General features: G+C 40.4%; 1 protein-coding gene across 1 annotated transcript in view; it reads right to left on the reverse strand.

Annotated features, from left to right (window-relative positions):
* Nucleotides 1-7,931: 7,931 nt before the first annotated feature.
* Nucleotides 7,932-20,459, reverse strand: part of CHCHD6 (coiled-coil-helix-coiled-coil-helix domain containing 6) — a 319,245-nt gene continuing 306,717 nt past the window's right edge. The window contains exon 8 of the mRNA XM_070738373.1: nucleotides 7,932-8,510. Within this exon, the coding sequence (XP_070594474.1) occupies nucleotides 8,487-8,510 (24 nt within the window). The 3' untranslated portion in view covers nucleotides 7,932-8,486. The remainder of the gene's footprint in view (nucleotides 8,511-20,459) is intronic.

Raw genomic sequence — 20,459 nt, forward strand, 5'->3', positions numbered from 1 at the left:
ATCCTGGTTATATATCAAAGGAAGAGACCAGAATGTAATTTATTTTCTGAGATTCAGTAATGGATTTCTAAGCCTTGGCCACTACAGATGGTTTTGGATTTCTTTGTTAGAAATCAGCCGAAACCACTTCGTGTTGCAGACCAAATCTGTTGCTCTGAAGATTGCCAATTAACCCTACATTTACTCAATCCAACCTGAGATAAAACAAGAGCTCCCATTTATGGCCCTAAGGAAAAGTTACTCATTAACTAGGTCTTTCCATAATAAATATACAGTATTTTTCAGTTATCTTTTTTTTTAATGTGCCATCCTTTTCAATTATTTGACGAATGTAACCATACCCATCAGTTATATTTTCTCAATGCTACACTTGCCCATTTCCTTCAATCTCAGTTTACAACTTTAGTTTCTACCCCAGAATCATCTTGATTGCTCTTTATAGAACCTGTTCCATTTCCCCCCAAATCCTTCTTGAAATGTTTGCCAAGTGTTGAACATAATAATATTAAAATTGGGATACAACTTATGTGGAACAATTACCCTCCAAATTTGGAAATTGTGTTTTTGTTTATATAATCTAAAAATCACAATTTTTTGCAGCTACATTACACTGTCAATTCACATTCAATTCTATTATACTGATACCTATTACGCAATCTCACAATCAACTAAGGAAGCTCAAAATCACTACCTAAGATTTTTTTAATGGTGAGATTTGTTCTTCAGACATCCATGTTGATTTTTGGTAATTTTTTGCAATGTTCTTAAAGATCAATCTATAGTCTGTTTTAGAATCTTCATGGATATCAATGTCAAGACTACAATGCAATCCATCCAATGCATATGTCAAAATTGGCATTATGATTGATGATGCATTGTGATGCAAGCCGTACTGTTTTTAAAATGTATGCAATGCACATACAAAAGCCGTACAATTTGCACTACATCATGGCTTTCTACCACTAGTTTGCTGATTCATCCCTTCCCCTATGGATATAATAATCTGACTGATCTCTTCCCTGGGTCTTCTTTCTTTTCCCCCAAAATTAGGAGCAACATGTTTCAATTGTCTGGAAGTTTATCAGCTTCCACTTTTTCTCAGACCATAAGAAATGCTGAGTGCCAAAGAACTGAGGCCTTTTTGAGCTTTTGCAACATTTGCTGAAAGCCCACATTTTTACCAAATTAGATCTCAGGGGAGCTTACAATTCAATTTGCATAAAAGAAGGACACACATATTTAACTGCCTTTGGTACTCATTACAGAAAGTTTGATTAGATGTCTCTTCATCTCCAGATAATCCAAGTGGTCTTCCAAAGATCAATGTAGCATATTTCCCAGGATTTTTTGGTAGCTTTTCCAGTAGCCTATTTGGAACTTATTTATGGTGAGGTTTCAGTGTCAAGTTTGGAAGATACCAAAGATCCTGCATGGTAAGTTATATATGAATCTATTTCGATTTCAAAGTTTCCTGCCCTGCCCTGCAATATACCGTGTTTCCCCGAAAGTAAGACAGTGTCTTACTTTCTTTTTATCCCCAAAAGCCCCACTATGTCTTACTTTCGGGGTATGTCTTATACAGTATTGGAAAAAACGGTGCGTGCTGGAGTCAGAAAAAGACATAGACAGACGGGGAGGGAGCCGGCCGGCCGGCGAGGCCCAGAGTGCACTGCCAGCTGGGAAGGAAGGAGGGAGGGAGGCGGCCCCCGCCCCCGCTGCTTTCCCCGCCGCGCCGCTCCCAAGCACCTTCCTCGCCCTCGCCGCCTTCTCGCTCTCCAGGTCCAGCTAGATGAGAGGGAGGCGGCAATACCCCCGTGTTTCCCCGAAAGTAAGACATATGTCTTACTTTCGGGGTACGGCTTATATTAGCCGACCCCCCTGAAACCCCCGATACGTCTTACAATCGGGGGTGTCTTACTATCGGGGAAACAGGGTATGTGTGTGTGTGTGTGTGTATGCTTTTGATTTTACCTTATATATATTGATGCTTTTGATTTTACCTTAGCACTGTACTTTTGTAAAGCACTTTAGAGCTTACAACAGCTCTTTGCCTGAGCATTATTCCCCAGAAGCTCTTTCCAGCCAAGTGAAAATATGAAGATTTTTATCAAGGAACCTTTGGACATGAAAGACTTTTTTCAACATTCTTCTCAACATACAGGACACCTATCGAGGCATTGGAAACATTTAAAGCTTTTAAGATTTTTGGAGTGTCAGGTCAGCTATGCATAATTTAGAATAGAATAGAATAGTTTATTGGACAAGTGTGATTGGACACACAAGGAATTTGTCTTTGGTGCGTTTGCAAATTATCTTTCCATTGCAATTTTGATATCTATTATATTCCTACCTTGCAGAACAACAGCTGATATAGAAGAAAAGTAGACAGAGCTGGAGGGTGGAGTTAAACACATCAGTAATTCAGAGTCTTTACGTTGCCACAAGACATCCAAGTCCACCTGCCCACGAATTCTGTTGACCGTTATCTAGTGCCAATTTAGTGCTGACTGTTAATTGACTAGATTTGTCGGTATTAATGTAAGATGCAAAGAATCAGGAACACTCACTAAATCCAAGGACAGAAGTTTTATTGTTACAGCCAATGTTCCCTCTAATTTTTTTTCGGTGTGGGCGGAAAAGTATAGTGTCTGAGCGACAGTCCCTTTGGGACTGGGCGGCATAGAAAATAAAAATAAATAAATAAATAAATAAATAAATAAGAAAAAAATCCCCCTTTTTTTATTAAAAGAAATTAATAATAAAACAAAACCAAAATCTATTACAGTGATCCCCCGATTATCGCGAGGGTTCCGTTCCAAGACCCCTCGCGATAATCGATTTTTCGGGATGTAGTGGTGCGGAAGTAAAAACACCATCTGCGCATGCGCGCCCCTTTTTCCATGGCCGCGCATGCGCAGATGGTGTTTTTACTTCCGCACCTGGGAAGACCCAGCAGCTGGGGAGCCGCCTGCCTGCCCGCTTGTCCGCCGCTTTTCCGCTTGTCCCCCGCTTGTCCGCCTGCAGCTTGTCCGCCCGCCGCTTTTCCGCTTGTCCGGCCACCGCTTTTCTTGTCCGGCCGCTGCTTGTCCGCCACTTGTCCGGCCGCCGCTTGTCCGCCGCTCTGGGAGTTGAAGACCCAGGGAAGGTTCCTTCGGCCGCCCACCAGCTGATCTGCTCGGCAGCGCAGTAGCCGCGAGGAGCCGAAGATGGGGTTTCCCCGTTGCCCACGCAAAGGGGAAACCCCATCTTCGGCTCCTCGCTGCTACTGCGCTGCCGAGCAGATCAGCTGGTGGGCGGCCGAAGGAACCTTCCCTGGGTGCCGCCCGCCGCTCGAGAGCAAGAGGGGGAGAGATAGAGAAAGAGAGAGAAGGAAAGAAAGAGATGAGAGAGGGAGGAAGAGAGTGTGAGAGAGGAAGAAGCAAGATAGAGAAAGAGAGAGAGAAAGAAAGATGAGAAAGGAAGGGAGTGACGTCATCAGGTGGAAAAATCGCGATATAGCGTTTCGCAAAGATCGAGATCGCGAAACTCGGGGGATCACTGTACTATTATTATCTTCTCTTTTTCCATCCCTGTCTCCTCCCCCCTTGTGTGTGTGTGTGTGAACTCTTGAACCATTTCCAATTAGAGGTGGCCGGAGGCATCGTGGGGAGGCAGGGGCGGCCGCGGCTCCCTTTCCTCCTACTGTCGCACCTCCCCGCCCGCCCCGCGGGCTGGCAGGGGGATGGGGAGCGCGCGCCCATGGAATAGGGTGTGTGTGGGGTATTTTGGGGCGTGCAAACGTGCATGCGCGCATGCACGCAGCTTACGGGGAATGGTGGTTACAGCCTATATACAAGAAGTTATTCAACTAACTGCCAGCACTAAAATGACATTAGATAAAGATCAACATAATTCAAGAGGGGGGATGGATTTGAATCCCTTGTGGACATGCTAAAGATGTCTTGGCATCAATTAAAAAATGAATTATTTTTGCCTTATTCTGGGATATTTTTTTCAACTTTCTAATTGACTTTACAGATTGGGATTTGCAATCTTCCACTGAATATCCAATCCTGCTTAATTTTTTAAGGATTAGCCAACATTCAGTGAAACCAGCCTGGATATCTAATAGAATATTCAATATTTAATAGAAGGCCCAAGCAACAACAAATTACTATTGTTATTATTATTTTATAACATGTATATGCTTATAAGCACAATAGGAAGTTTACAAATTGTTAAATGCAAAGAAACTGCAAAAAAAAATAGTAAAGGGGAACAAAGAAAAAAAGGGTTTAATCATCTTCACCTAATGGGTGAAGAGGTTCAACCTGATGCCCCCCCCCCAGCCATTTTGGACTACAAAGTCTACAATGTATCGGCCATGTTACTTGAGCTATTGCACACTGTAGTCCACAGTTATCATGTCTACCCATGCTGTCTGAATAATGATGCTTACAATGTAATCTGCTGCAATGATTTTCCTAATAATTTTTTATTATGACTTTCTTTTCATGAAATGCAATGTCCAGCAGACACAAACAAAAAACATACTTTACTGTAGTCCTTTTCATCCAATTACCCTGCCCCTGCTTAGTGTAGTTTAAGAAGTCAACAGATTGTATTGAATCTTGGTACTCTAATTTACTTAATTGCAGCAACTCTCACCACTCCTATGGGTAGAGTTCCTTATTAGCATAGCAATTGACTCTCTCCAAAGCCTGCGCAAACCTTTCTTTGCAAAATTATTGCACTTGTAATTCTGTAACAATGAAGCATTTGTTTTCAAAGCAATTAACTTCTGCAACCGAAAAGACATGAAACCACTGTGAGCTTGTTCACAAGTTAGCGTGCTTGGTCTGGCTGTACAGTAGCACAGAAAAATCACACGCATTGACAGGTTCATGACCCAGTGTCACAACATTGGAAGAAGCCCTTTGCGTATATCATAAAGCAATATTCTTAAGCCCATTGAAGTGGAAGAGAAAGTCCACCAAGAGGAAAAAGCTACCTTCCAGTTTAGAGCCAGATTGCCGAGCAGTAAAACTCAGTAGTAGTTAGAATGGCATTTTTTTCATGCCTACTAAAGACGCATAATTTAGAAATTGCATGTGATTGATAACAAATACATTTCAGGTGGAATTAGGAGAGTTAGATATAGCAATAGCAATAGCACTTAGACTTATATACCACTTCACTATGCTTTATAGCCCTCTCTAAGCGGTTTACAGGGTCAGCATATTGCCCTCAACAATCTGGATCCTCAATTTACTGACCTTAGAAGGATGGAAGGCTAAGTCAACCTTCAGCCGGTGAGATTCGAACTGCCAAATGTTGGCAATTAGCAGTCAGTATAAGTAGTCTGCAATACTGCATTCTAAACACTGCACCACCACAACTCATGGAGATGCCTCCTACAACCTGGTTCCTTTCCAATTTAGTGGTCTACAAATATTATAATTTCCAGCCAGAATCCTATCCTAGCTGACATGATAGAAGTCACAGTGTCATATATTTAGGGAAGGTTGGAGCAGAGTACGTACTGAGCGCTGGTCATAAGGAAAAGCCATCAGACCACCTTTTCTATCTGATATTGGACAGACAGTGTGGCAGACAAGCACTTATGACCATTTCAGTTATAAAGCCATAGATATCACAAAAACACAAATGATTAAAAAAGTATGTTCAGCAAAGGATTAATAGAGCCCAAGACTGCAAGATTCAGCCAACAATAAATAAAAATATATCTCTTTCTTTCCAACAATACCCAGCAGTACTCTTAAAACTAGATACACTCAACAATTGCCTCCCTCTTTACAAAGTCAGCAGCACTGGGGGGGAAACTGCACAAACACAAAGATAGTCAATAAACATCTTAAACAATCAAGTATTAAATATTAACTAAAGGCAATTTTAACAAAATGCAAGATCATATGTTTTGCTTTTATATTGTGAATGCAGCTGATCATTTTTACCATGCACCTAAATGTTAAGTGATCCTATCGAAGTGTGCTCCATATGCTGTCAGAAGAACTAGGGGCAGTGGCTCTCCAAGATTGTGCGTTTTCCATCCTAAATGTTGTTGCTGAGCCTTACCAAGACTTCCAGTTAAAATTTCAGGCATGGAATCCATCCTATTCTCTGATCTAGGAGTTTTGCTTGCTGAATGGCACGAAGGCTGATGTTCTGTTGTGCTTGGAGCAGTAGAGCACATGCAACACACCATGCTTATGTTTATTAGAGTCAGGCTGAAGAGGTTATATTTGAATTTATGACTGGATTAGCTTTCCTCCTTGCCTACAAATGAATTCAAGGTTCATTTTCTGAATGATCACATCTGTTTATATTCCGCAGACACCTGCATATCTCGAGATGACAGCATCTGCTCGAACGCTGTAATCAGTTATTTCTCAACAGAGGAATTGCCAATTTGGTAAATAAAGCTCATAATATAAAGAACATGGAAAATGTTATTACGCTTGCCTGAGGGGAAAACATATCCAAAGTAGGTAGATAAAAAAGCTTTGGCAACTTAAACTTTACAATGTAGAGCTCCCATAATGCAAATTTCAGTCAAAGGCAACCTGGCCAAAGAGACATATTTTCAAGGAAATAGAACCTGCAAAGAGATGTTTATTTTTGTCTCCAGGTTTATACTACAGCTGCTTCCAGCATAGAAGATAATTTTCTAAGATGCAGGCTGACTCCTAGCTCCTCTGAGTAATTTTATATTTTTTATTATTTGTATCCCATCTTTATTATTTATATTTATATGATTTATATATATTTGTATTTGCATTTGTATTTATATTATTTACATTTATGTGAGTGTGTGTGTGTGTATACTTTATTGTCATTGTACGTATGCACACAGTATACCCAGCAGGGAGGTGACACGGAGCTGGGCCCAGGAGATTGTCAACGCTTCTTTGGGGAAGGGGTCCTTTCCGGCTCCCTACAAGGAGGCACTTGGGCGCTCCTTCCTCAAGAAGCCTTCCCTGGACCCAGCCGTACTTAATAACTATCGCCCAGTCTCCAACCTTCCCTTTATGGGGAAGGTTGTTGAGAAGGTGGTGGCGCTCCAGCTCCAGCGGTCCTTGGAAGAAGCCGATTATCTAGGCCCTCAACAATCGGGTTTCAGGCCCGGTTACAGCACGGAAACTGCTTTGGTTGCGTTGATGGATGATCTCTGGTGGGCCCGGGACAGGGGTTTATCCTCTGTCCTGGTGCTCCTTGACCTCTCAGCGGCTTTCGATACCATTGACCACGGTATCCTTCTGCGCCGGCTGGAGGGGTTGGGAGTGGGAGGCACTGTTCTTCAGTGGTTCTCCTCCTACCTCTCCGGTCGGTCGCAGTCGGTGTTAGTGGGTGGTCAGAGGTCGACTCCGAGGTCTCTCCCTTGTGGGGTGCCTCAGGGGTCGGTCCTCTCCCCCCTGCTATTTAATATCTGATACCCAGCTTTACATCTCCACCCCATGTCCAGTCAATGAAGCAGTGGAAGTGATGTGCCGGTGTCTGGAGGCTGTTGGGGTCTGGATGGGTGTCAACAGACTCAAACTCAACCCTGATAAGACGGAGTGGCTGTGGGTTTTTCCTCCCAAGGACAACTCCATCTGTCCGTCCATTACCCTGGGGGTGGAAATTATTGACCCCCTCAGAGAGGGTCCGCAACTTGGGCGTCCTCCTTGAGCCACAGCTCACATTAGAGAAACATCTTTCAGCTGTGGTGAGGGGGGAGTTTGCCCAGGTTCGCCTGGTGCACCAGTTGCGGCCCTATCTGGACCGGGAGTCACTGCTCACAGTCACTCATGCCCTCATCACCTCGAGGTTCGACTATTGTAATGCTCTCTACATGGGGCCTGGAAAGCAGATTCTTCAATAGAAGAACTGATGCTCAGTTTTTAAGTTATTTTTTAAAGTTTGAATTTAAAAAAACACTTGACAATATAAAGTAAACATTAAACACTCTTTATTGTTTTATTTGAATGCCTTGCCCATGGTTAGCCATACATACATATATATGTATACACATATACATATATATGCGTGAATACATATATATATATATATATATACACATACACACAGACATTATTCTGTAGATCTGTAATTCTCAATTAAAAAACAAGACACAAACTGAAATATTGGCTAATAGTAACATTGAACATTTGGCAAACTTTTGGTTTCTGTATTTTTCAGTGGAAGCTTTTGTTTAATATTCCATATTAGAAACAATATTGGCTTGCAGCATTCCTTTTTCGTGAAAGGGTGTCAGAGGAAGGATTGTTGGCAACATACTTTTCAAGAGCATAGCTTTGCCCAAACCCATTTGGCCCTTAATTCTGAATTCAACGATTGCACCTGACCCATAGAGGCATCTGTGCAAGGGCACGGGGTGCTTTTTTTGCACTGCTAAAGGTAGAAGGCACTCACTGACAGCAGCCACCGAAGAATATGCTGGCCTCTGAAGAACTTCTGCTGTCTTCACCTCTTTTAGCAGTTGGATTTTAATCAAAATGTACCAACAATTCCTGAGAGGAAGAGAAGAAAGAGAAAGAGTATGTGTCTTTCCAGTAACTGGGTTGGCAATGTAACACAGAACGCAGGGAAATACATGTTTTATATTTTAAATCTTGAAAGCAAAAGTTCTTACAGTTTGTTTTGCATTGGAAAATTCCCCTGAAATCATGAAACAATACTATATTGAGATGGTGTTTGCTATCATTGCATCAATATCAACAGTCTCCTAGATGGGAAAATTAGTTTAATATCTGAACGGAACTGCTAGGATAAAGCTATCAGTTTAGGGTGAGGTCAATCGATCAGAATAGAGCTGAAAAAGTTCCGATACATCACATGAGGCCATGGGTTTGAAACCCTTGCTCTATACTATTTCAAACACGTGACACACTTCTTAAAAACCTCCAGTGCAGAGGTGGGTTCTACTTACCTTCCCCACCTGTTCACATTGAGACAGAAGTGCACATTTTACACACACATCCCTTACTGGAAATGATGATCTGTGCATGCGCAGAGTCTTTACACATGTACAGAAGTCTTTGCACATGCGCAGATGTTGTTTTTTTTAAATCTGCGGTGACCGGAGGAGCAGTTCAGGAGTATGGACCGCTGGTCATTGCTGCTGGTTTGGCAAGTGGCGCCAAATTTCTGCTACCGGTTCTAAAGAAACGGTCCAAACCAGCAGCAAACCACCACTGTTCTAGTGATGAAACACCCACAACTTCTGATGGCAAGCTGTTCCATGGGTTAATTGTCCTCACTATTAGGAAGTTTCTCTTTACTTCCAGATTGCTTAATTCCAAGTTATCAAGTGATCAGGGTGTCATACTCTGGGGATTGAAGGCAGCATGGAATAGAGGACAAGCTTTTTCTGTTGTAGTTCCAATCTTATGGACCATTAATATTCAGAAACAGGTTTGGATTATTCAGAAACAGATTTGGATCATTTTTTCCTGGGGAGGAGAGAGCATGACTACCTTTAGTGTTTTTTTAAAATTATTATTATGTTTGGTTTGTATGTTAAGACAGCTGTTTGATATTATTATAAAACACCCAGAATCATGAGATGGGATGATATTGTGTCAATTGATTAATTGGAATTCTTCACTCTGTTGGAACGGTTATTCATTCATTACAATTACTATTCATTTATGGTATGAATAGGAAAGTCTTGAGCAAAATACTATGAAAGAAGGCTGACAGCGTATACATCAGTGGTGTATAGTGTTTTTTAATAAAAAAAAATACTAAAACTTTAGCAGTGATTGGCTCCCGAGGCTGAATACTACATTTCATTATCTGCTAATATTTGTACAAGTCTCTCTCTCTCTCTCTCTCTCTCTCTCTCTCTCTCTCTCTCTCTCACACACACACACACACACACACACACACAGAGTGTCAAGGTTTCACCCCAGTAATCATGGATATTAAGTAAATTGTTGGGTGAATGAAAGAATTCATCATCTGTCCCTCTCCTATCCTAATCTACGCATGTTGGTGCTATCAGATTTCTATAACCTACTTTCTTATAATTTGGTTTGGGATTTTTTAAATAAGAAATACTATATAAATGATTTAAACAAAGACTATCTTGGAATAAACAGGAAATCCTTTATTATATCTTCAAGCAAGACAGCCCACTTAATATATTGTTTCTCTTTTATTCCAATCAAAGTGAGTCCCTTGCAGCTCAATGATCATGTTTCAGAGATTCACATTAAGAGGAGAAGGGAAATGAAGAGTTTGCAAGATCAGCAGCCAGCTAGAAAGGTTTCGGTCAATGAAGTGGAAAGGATAGACAAACTACTTCTATGGACATATAACAAAGACACAACCCAGAATCTGGTCATTCCAATATTGACAAATGGTTATGATGTTTGACCTCTAAGTTGTATCCTTGGGGAAATTCATTTTGGAAATTCTAGAAGCTGGCAGAAAGAGTATCAAATTGTAAAGTTACATTCTTCACAGATTCAAAACTGGAGAATTTATTTATTTATTTTTATGTATTAATCAGATTTGTATGCCGCCCCTCTCTCCAGACTCGGGGCAGCTAACAACAATAAAAAAGACAATGTAAACAAATTTAATATTAAAAATAATCTAAAAAACCCCAATTTAAAGAACCAATCATACATACAAACATACCATGTATAAATTCTATAAGCCTAGGGGGAAGGGAAAATTTCAATTCTATTTCAAGAATGTAGCTTCAGAAGCTATTCTAATATTCACTTTAAGCACATTGCTGAATTTGTGAATAGAATAGAATAGAATAGAATACTTTATTGGCCAAGTGTGATTGGACATGTCCAATCCTACGTCGTTCCAAAAAGGAAGCCTATAGAAAAGGTACAGCATAAAATGCTGTACAATCAGGTCAGAAATTTATTAACAAGAGAGATCAGAGCAGCAAAAAGAAGCTAAAGAATCCATTCTCAACAAATGAACCAGCAGACATGTGGAGAACTCTTAAAAATACCACTGGTTATGGCAAACCACCGTCCCAGGCTGAACTGGCAGATGACCTGAACGTATTTTACTGCAGACTTGAACTACAGCCACCTATGTCCACAACCCCCATCTCAGACACACCAACAACAGCCAAACCTCCTACAATCTGATCACAGAAAAGGAAGTGCAAGGCCTATTTCACAGACAAAAGCCATGAAAGCTCTAGACCAGTGGTTCCCAACGTGGGGCCCACGCCCCACAGGGGAGGGGGCAATTTGATTTTTAATGGGGGCAATTGTAACCTTGTTTTAGACTTCTTCCTGAGTAGGAGTTCATTTTTTGAATAGTAAGAATTATATGTCACCGAGGGAGGGGGACATAAGGATTTTAGAAATGCTTAGGTGAGGATTGGGAATGACTGCTCTGGAACCAGACAAGATAACCTCTTCTTGCTTAAAAGTCTGTGCTGATTAACTGGCCCCCATCTTCACCTGAATCATCAATAAATTCCTAGAGATGTGCTATGTTCCTTCTTGCTTGAAAAACTCTACTATCATCCCAGTGTCAAAGATGCCCACCATCAAGGATGACTACAAACCAGTTGCTTCTGAAGTTATGAAACCTTTAAAAGGCTAGTGCTGTCCCACTTGAAAACCATCAAGGATCCACTGTTAGACTCCCTGCAATTTACTTACCGAGCAAACAGATTAACAGATGATACTGTTAATATGGCTCTGCACTACATCTTACTATATCCTAGATCTCCAAAGACCTACGCTAAGGTCCTCTTTATAGACTTTAGTTCAGCATTCAATACCATCATTCCAGACACTCTTCTAACTAAGCTGAACCAGCTAGCGGTACCTGAACACACTTGTAAGTGGATCACAAGCTTCCTTAAAAAAAAAATATATTGGTTTTTCTTTAAGACAAACAAGACAGACAACATTTAACATTTAGAGGAGCTACCATTGCTCCACTAAATATAGAAGTCTTACTAATACAGTGGTACCTCGACATACGAGTTTAATTCGTTCCAGACCCGAGCTCGTAAGTCGATCAACTCGCATCTCGAACGAATGCCTTTAGACTTTGTTTTTCGCGCCGAGATAACTGGAAGCAAGGAGATTCTTGCGCCACCTAGTGGAAGCTTGGCTCGTATCCGGAATTTGAGCTCAGGTGTCGAACAGAAATTTCGCTCGCGTCGCAGCTGGTAACTTGGAATACTCGCATGTGGAGCAGCTCATATCTAGAGGTACTACTGCACAAAAAAGAAGGCTGATTGTAATTCAGATCAATACAGAAAGATAATTCTTAATATACTACTGTAATATAACATCTACTTCAGTATTTCCATTTTAACATTGTGATTAAGATAATTAAAATCAATTAATAAATCTAAAAACTTATTCATAAGATTTCGGATCACAGACAGGAAGCAGCAGGTGAAGGTAGGCAAAATCACATCAGATACTTGTACAATGAGCACAGGGGTTACCCAAGGCTGTGTACTCTCTCCACTTCTCTTCTCTCTATATACCAAGAACTACATCTCAAAGGATCCATCTGTTAAACTACTGAACTACTTGATCTTCTTAAAGTGTTAAGATGCTCATGATGTTCATTTTAAAAATATGGGAGTGTTGATTTCTCCTCATATGTTGTTGACTCTTAAATCTGCAGCAACAATCTGTATTCTTCTATTTTCAGAAACTCAGGAAAATAATATCACTTGGTATATTGCAATAAATACAATTCTTCAAGCTGAAAATTGTCTGCACAAATCTGGTGATGAGAGTTGTTGAGGTTTATATGCCAATTAGATTATCTTATTGGCATTAGATTAACAAAAACAAAACTGCCTCGTAAACAAATTCTAGTCCTTAAAAAAGTCCGAAATCAGGGCCAGCCTCTGGCTTCCTAATCTGTAGCTCATTTCCCCAAAGGTTGTTGCAAACAAAAGCTGCAGTTGATGGCACTATCAATCAGTAGAAGCTGCACTCAACAAGACACTTGATAAAATTACTTCTGAGAACAAGTTGTGGGTGGAAGGACTAATTACTATTTCTCCCTCATCCTAAAAAAGACAAGTTGGATTCATGAAGGTTGTGGAACTGACACTGATTGGAAGCCAAAATGCTTTCAGTACTCATTAGTCACTGCCAGGTCATTTATAGTGACATAATCTAAGGTTCCAGCTCCATCTCTTAGCCTGGACTATTCCAATCCTGAAAATATTGCTATAAGAATCACCCAAATGCAGGCAGTCCTCGACTTACAACAATTTGTTCAGTGACCTTTTACAACAACATTGAAAAAATATGACTCCTGAGCATTATTTCAGAGTTATGATTTTTGCAGCATCGCCATGATCAAAATTCAGACGCCGGTTCAAAATTCAGGTTCACATTTATGACTGTTGCTGTGTCATGTGATCAAAAGATCATGTGATCCTCTTTTGTGACCGTCTGACAAGCAAAGTCAACGGGAAAGCCAGCTTCACTTAACAGCAATGGCAAGAAAGCTCACAAAATGGGGCAAAATTCACTTAACAAATGTTTCACTTAACAACAGAGATTTGGGGTTTGATGTTGCCATCTTTCCCTGACTCCAAGAACTGCCAAAACCTCATTCACTTAAATTGTAAATTTAAGAAGAACTATATTAAGAAAATAGTCTACTGCAGAACAGCTATTTTAATGTAAGATGCACGGATTGTTTTGATCTTACTTTTTGACAGCCAAAACTTCCCCTTACCTTTTGTACTTTATAAATGATTTTTAATCCTACACTTTTATGGTTTTTATTATTTATATATCACATTCATTTGAATATTTCTACAGTGCCGTCCTGGAATTATAATGCTTATAATAAATAGATTTAATCTACGTTGTAAAATGCAAGAAGATGTAATTTGTTTTCTCCTATTTCTTTGATGCTCAGTTGGACATCTCATCACGCTGGTTGTTGTTCACATTTAAATCACTATTACTTGCAAGTCTAATGTGTGTCAAGTACCAGAGCCTTCAGACAAATTCTCCAACCCACCGTCTAAAAGATGTAAAAATGCCCCTGCCTTGCATTTATTGTCGTGCAAATGAGCATAAGACGGCAAATGCTTGATGTGGAGTTTTGCAATACTGTTCTCTCCATCAATTATTTGAAAATATATGGGCTGGTGCAAAATTGGAGCAGATTTTCTACAATCTATAATGTGTGTGTGTTTTTGTGTGTGTTTAAGGCATCTTATCAGGCTATGCTGAAGGCTAAATTGTTCTTTATCATTATATTTACAATGAGGTAGAAGAGAAACATTTATGGAATTATCTGGCTCAGGTGCCAAAATATTTAATACTGTAAAATATTGCCAGGTAGCAAAATGCTTTTGTTCAGTCCTCTTTAAGGAGGTTGTGTTGCCAAGGTTCAAGTGCCCTCACGGAAAGGCACAAACATGAAGCAAGAATCATAACACAACTTCAATAAACCACGTTTAATACCAGGATTAAAAGTGAGATGCAGAATTTGGAAATCGCAATAGGAATTTCCAGCCCTCATTTATTACTGAGTTTAATAAATCTTTTTGATCCCTTGTTCTGAAGCGTTTGACAGCCTGGACCCAGCTGCAGTTTATGAAATCTCTCTTTTTAAAAAATCTTCTGGTCCTTTATGTTTAACATTCCTACCGGCACTAACACCAAGGTGGCTTTGAATCCCTTTCAGGTACAGGGAAAAGGTGTGAGCGAGTGCAGGGCACTTACAAGGCAGGATGCTGGCAACACAATTGACTCCCCAATATGTGTATCATGAGACATACGCACGTATTCAATCTTTTCTTTGTTCTTAATTTTTGCTATTTTTAAATTTAAAAAACATGTAAAAACCCACGTACCATTTTTGAATTAAGAAAATTCTGGTGTATACATTGTCTGCCTGTTAACCTATCCACTTGGTTTTTTCTTTTAACGCAAGCTCCTTTTCATCTCTCATCTAGGCAATAGTCATTATTTTGTTGTTCTGACCCTTGACAGCCTGGGCATCATTTTGCCAGCATCCAAAATCATAATCAAACACCTCTGCCCTCCATACCCCTTTAATCCTCCATCCCCAGCCCCAGATGCAAGTTTTCTCTTTCAAATATCATCCTGCATATTTTGATTCACTCTTCAACACTGTCTAGGCATTTTATAAGCATTCCTTTCCTTTCTAAAGTGCTAGCTACTCCTAATTTTGTATCGCCTGCAGATTTGATCATTATCTCCTTGATCCCTCCGTTCAAGTTACTAATAAAAATAATCTAAGCTTGGTTTTATTATTTCATTAAAGAGGATATCATGAGAGACTTTGTGGAATATTTTGCAAGGTTAAACTATAGTAAAGTCCATATTGGAAAGACAGCGAGATCTCAGATTTGCTCCCTTTGATTGCTGCTAGGTCTTTACTTTCTGTTAATGAAAGTAACTTTACTAATGCAGTGGAAAGGCTGATCAATAGTATTCCATAGGGTCAGCATTTAACGATGTGTTTAACAATTAGACTCAATGGTTTTATTTCTTGAGTTTGCCTTTCTCATTTTTTTTCTCCCGTTTTTCTTTCACCCCCTTCCCCCTTTTGTATATTAAGGAAAATAAAAATACTTTTTAAATGATTCATTGAATAATAGCAGTAGCATTTAGATTTATATACTGTTTCACAGTGTTTTACAGCCCTCTCTAAGCGGTTTACAGAGAGTAAGCATGTTGCCCCCAACAATCTGGGTTCTCATATTACCAACCTTGGAAGGATGGAAGGCTGAGTCAACCTTGAACCTACTGAGATTCGATCTGCCAAACTGCTGACAGCCGGTGATCAGCAGAAGTAGCTTGCAGTACTGCACTCTAACCACTGCACCACCAAGGCTCTTTTATTAACTTCCTAAGAAGAACAGAATCAAACAAAGATGGAAGCAGGGTATGTGCTGTAGAAATAATCAGATAAAAGTAATGAGACTAAAGTGATAATAATTTTAGAATAAATTGTATTTATGGGGACAATGTATATAACAGGTTAGGAAGTGTCTGACACTTCCAACACTAAACAAGCTGCAATGGAAGATAGAACAAATTATGGGAATGAGCATATAATCTCCAGATAAGGAGTTCAAATTTTAATAGTCTTTGCTAACATTACAACAGATGTAATATATACTGCTCAAAAAAAATAAAGGGAACACTCCAATAACACATCCTAGATCTGAATGAATGAAATATTCTCATGGAATACTTTGTTCTGTACAAAGTTAAATGTGCACAACAGCATGTGAAATTGATTGTCAATGAGTGTTGCTTCCTAAGTGGACAGTTGGATTTCACAGAGGTTTGATTTACTTGGAGTTATATTGTGTTGTTTAAGTGTTCCCTTTATTTTTTTGAGCAGTGTATATGTAGTCCTCAACTTACAGCCTTAATGAAACCTGACCATCAATGCCATAAGTCATGACCGTTATAAAGCAGGCCAATCCTTTTATTTTATGACCTTTTTTGCAGCTGTCATTAAGTAAATATGGTTGTAAAGAGAATGCTGCAGACATTACGTAATTACACAAATACAGTGGTACCTCATGATACGAACTTAATTGGTTCCAGGAAGAGGTTCGTAAGGTGAAAAGTTTGTAAGATGAAACAATGTTTCCCATAGGAATCAATGTAAAAGCAAATAATGCGTGCAAATCCTTCAGGAAAATCCCAAACTTTAGAAGGGAGGCAAACAGAGGGCAGGGAGGAGCAGCTAAACGGGTCAGGTGGAAGAAGCAAGGCTAGGCGAGTGGGAAGGAAGAAAGGGAAGGGGGGCGCCCTTCCCTTTTCTTTCTTCAAAAGACACCCTTTCAGAGCCTGCAAACACGCTGTTCTCCTAGTTATTTAAATGCAGTCTTTTCCCCCTCCAAGCCGCCCCTCCCTTTTCTTTCTTCAAAATACACCCTTTCAGTGCCTGCAAACATGCTGTTCTCCTAGTTATTTAAATGCAGTCATTTCCCCCTCCAAGCCGCCCCTCCCTTTTCTTTCTTCAAAAGACACCCTTTCAGTGCCTGCAAACACGCTGTTCTCCTAGTTATTTAAATGCAGTCTTTTCCCCCTCCAAGCCACCCCTCCCTTTTCTTTCTTCAAAAAAGGAGGAAAAAAGAAACCCCTTCATCCCAGCAGCAGCGGCTTGGGTTCGTAAGGTGAAAATACTTCGGAAGAAGAGGCAAAAAAATCTTAAACACCGGGTTCGTATCTTGAAAAGTTCGTTAGAAGAGGCGTTCGTAAGATGAGGTACCACTGTACATTGCTTGTTATGGGTCGGTTTTGCCGAAAACCAGATATAAATGCCAGTTTTCAGCAAAAGCATCATAAAATGCAGTCACATGACCACACAATTGTGCAAATAGCCAGAAATGAAGGCCAGTTGCCTGGCACCAAAAATGCAATTGTGTGACAGGGGGGCAAGTCTTAGAACTTTGAAAATAAGTCATAGGTACTCCTGGGGGGGGGTCCATTGTAAGTTAAAATGGTTGTTAAGCAACCAGTAGTAAATTGAGGACAACCTGTACATGTTATTGATTAGTAATTATTCTTGCATATTTGCAAGAAAGCAGAATAAAGCAATCATGGCAATATGTACTTCAATAAAGATCAATAATTACAATAGCCATTAATAATAATTACTGCTGTCCTACTATCACATTGAGAGTATTCTGACATATGGCATTCTTGCGGGAGCAACTCGGTAGCGAACAAAAAGCTCTACAGAGAATCATTAAAACTGCCCAGAAGAATAGGGCTCCAGCTACCAGCCCTGTACAATCTCTTTGCATCTTGCTGTTCTAGCAAGTTGCACAACATTTTCAGAGACTCTTCTCATCCTGCTTACAATCTTTTTGGACTGTTGCCTTCTGGCAGAAGATACAGAACAATTAAAACTCGAACCACATGCTTTCCGAATGGTTTTTATCCCCAGACCTATAATTGCACTCAACAATGAACTAAAGGGTCACCATCAGAGAGCTGTTGTATTACTTGGTCTGTTGTGTGGATGTTTGGGTGGTTCAGGGTAGGGAATTTGTGGCGAGTAGAGGGCATGTTTTGGGATTGTTATGTGTGTTGGGCTTGGTCTTTTGGCGTTATGTGAATTTCGCTGTATGGATATACTGTGTATATACATATGAGTATTATCTAGAAAGTAAAGTTACAAGGCACGTAGCTCTCACGGGGAATGTTCATGGGAGAAGTTGGTATTACTATAATGTGGCGGGAAGCCAGCAGAAGAGAACAAGCAGTGCCAGTGGTCAGTAGATCATTGACTGTCATTGTGGTGAAGGTTAGAGATGAGTGTCTCATTCCGTTTCCCTCCAAGTGCGAAGTGCGCGCTGTAATAACCTACCTGAATAATAATAATAATTTATTGGATTTGTATGCCACCCCTCTCCGTAGACTCGGGGCGGCTAACAACAATGATAAAAACAGCATGTGACAATCCAATAATAAAACAACTAAAAACCCTTATTATAAAACCAAACATACACACAGACATACCATGCATAACTTGTAATGGCCTAGGGGGAAGGAATATCTCAACTCCCCCATGCCTGGCGGTATAAATGAGTCTTGAGTAATTTACGAAAGACAGGGAGGGTGGGGGCAATTCTAATCTCCGGGGGGAGTTGGTTCCAGAGGGCTGGGGCCACCACAAAGAAGGCTCTTCCCCTGGGGCCCGCCAAACGATATTGTTTAGTCGACGGGACCCGGAGAACGCCAACTCTGTGGGACCTTATCGGTCGCTGGGATTCGTGCGGTAGCAGGTGGTTCCGGAAGTAGTCTGGTCCAAAGCCATGTAGGGCTTGAATGCTAAGGGCATGAATGCTGTTGCGATAGGTGCCCAAGATGCTTACTGAAGTGCACAAAATCGACAGAGACAGTGCTGCCTGAGAATTTCTTGACTATTTTGAGATTGAAGGTGAGGCTTTTCTCAACTGTATAGTGATAGGAGATGAAATGTGGGCGGATCACCATAGTCCAGAGAGCAAATGCCAATCAACGCAGTGGAGCCATACCCATCATCCTTCAGCTAAAAAATTCAAAACTCAGCAATCGGCCAAAAAATCTTGGGCATCCATTGCGCACAAATCCTGAGCAGCCATCGCAGCAGCGGTTATGCCCTTAGCATTCAGGTAATGTATTACAATGCACACTGATCATATGGTTGTTAAGCAAATCTGGCTTCTCCCATTGACTTTGCTTGTCAAAAGCCAGCTGGGAAAGTTGCAAATTGTGGTCACGTGACCCCAGGACAGTGGAGCCATCATAAATACATGCCAATTGCCAAGCACCCCAATTCTGATCGTGTGGCTGTGAGGCTGCTGCATAAGTATGAGAACCAGGGATAGTCACTATTTAAGTTCCATTGTGTCTTCAAACAGTCACTAAATGAATGGTTGTTATGCAATCCATTATGTAATCCTCAATAGTTACATTGCTAAATTGCCACAGTCTTTGTAAATGTTTGAGTAATTCAGAGATATAATCCACAGACAGCAGGCTGCTTATCGCTTCCAGATGTTTTGCGGTAACGGCCCCGTAAGTCCCCCAAGATTCTGCGATTGAAGTCTAAGAATTCACATTTCCCAGGGTTTGTTAATGGTCTTGTTTTGCCTTGTCTCCCTGGCCTTTTCCCTTGCGTTTCATTGCAGTATCTGCCATGGTGGGTATGTCTACCAGCTCTCTCCCTTCTTTCTTCATTCGTTCCTTTCTAAACACCCAGACAGGAAAAGCTTACAGCTTGAAACAGTTGGCAATGTTATGAAACAAGTTTGTTTTGTTTCACAGCTTCATTACATTTAATATCACAGCTTATCATTCTGTACGATACATTATTTTATGAAGTCAATGTGCTATTTGTAAATATTTCTAATCTAGTTTGAGATACTAAAGGTAGACAGCATACTCATACCTTAATCCATCTAGAAAACTATGAGCATCCGAACAGGTGGGGAGTGAGAAAATGAACCCAGCAGGAAAATATTATTCTGCCAAGTTTCATCCTATGTTTTCTGCTTAATTATTTGATTCCAGCTACCGATGGATTCTAGCGTACTCTCTGGTGACTAGTGTTACACATATACGAAAATATATTGGAATGGCAGAGTTTAATTATGTAAGCTCTGTCAGTGTTCCCTCTAAATTTTTTTTTGAGGGGGGGGGGAGAAAAGTATAGTGTCTGAGCGGCAGTCCCTTTGGGACTGGGCGGCACACAAATAATAAATAAACAAACAAACAAACAAACAAACAAAAAACCCACCCTGTTTTGCCTCAGAGAATTTCAAAATAAAATACTGTACAGTGTGTCTATAACAGTGAGCTCATAATAGGGCAACTCTATCAATATCAAAATGCCACTTAAATAGTTGAGCTAGTTTCAAACTAGATTTTGATTTTCTTTCTCTCTTCCTTACTCCCATTCTTTTTCTTTCTCTTTTCCTTCCTCTCTTTTTTCTA

Source organism: Erythrolamprus reginae, chromosome 2 (genome assembly GCF_031021105.1).
Source record: "Erythrolamprus reginae isolate rEryReg1 chromosome 2, rEryReg1.hap1, whole genome shotgun sequence".
In the NCBI taxonomy this organism is placed as follows: Eukaryota; Metazoa; Chordata; class Lepidosauria; order Squamata; family Dipsadidae; genus Erythrolamprus; species Erythrolamprus reginae.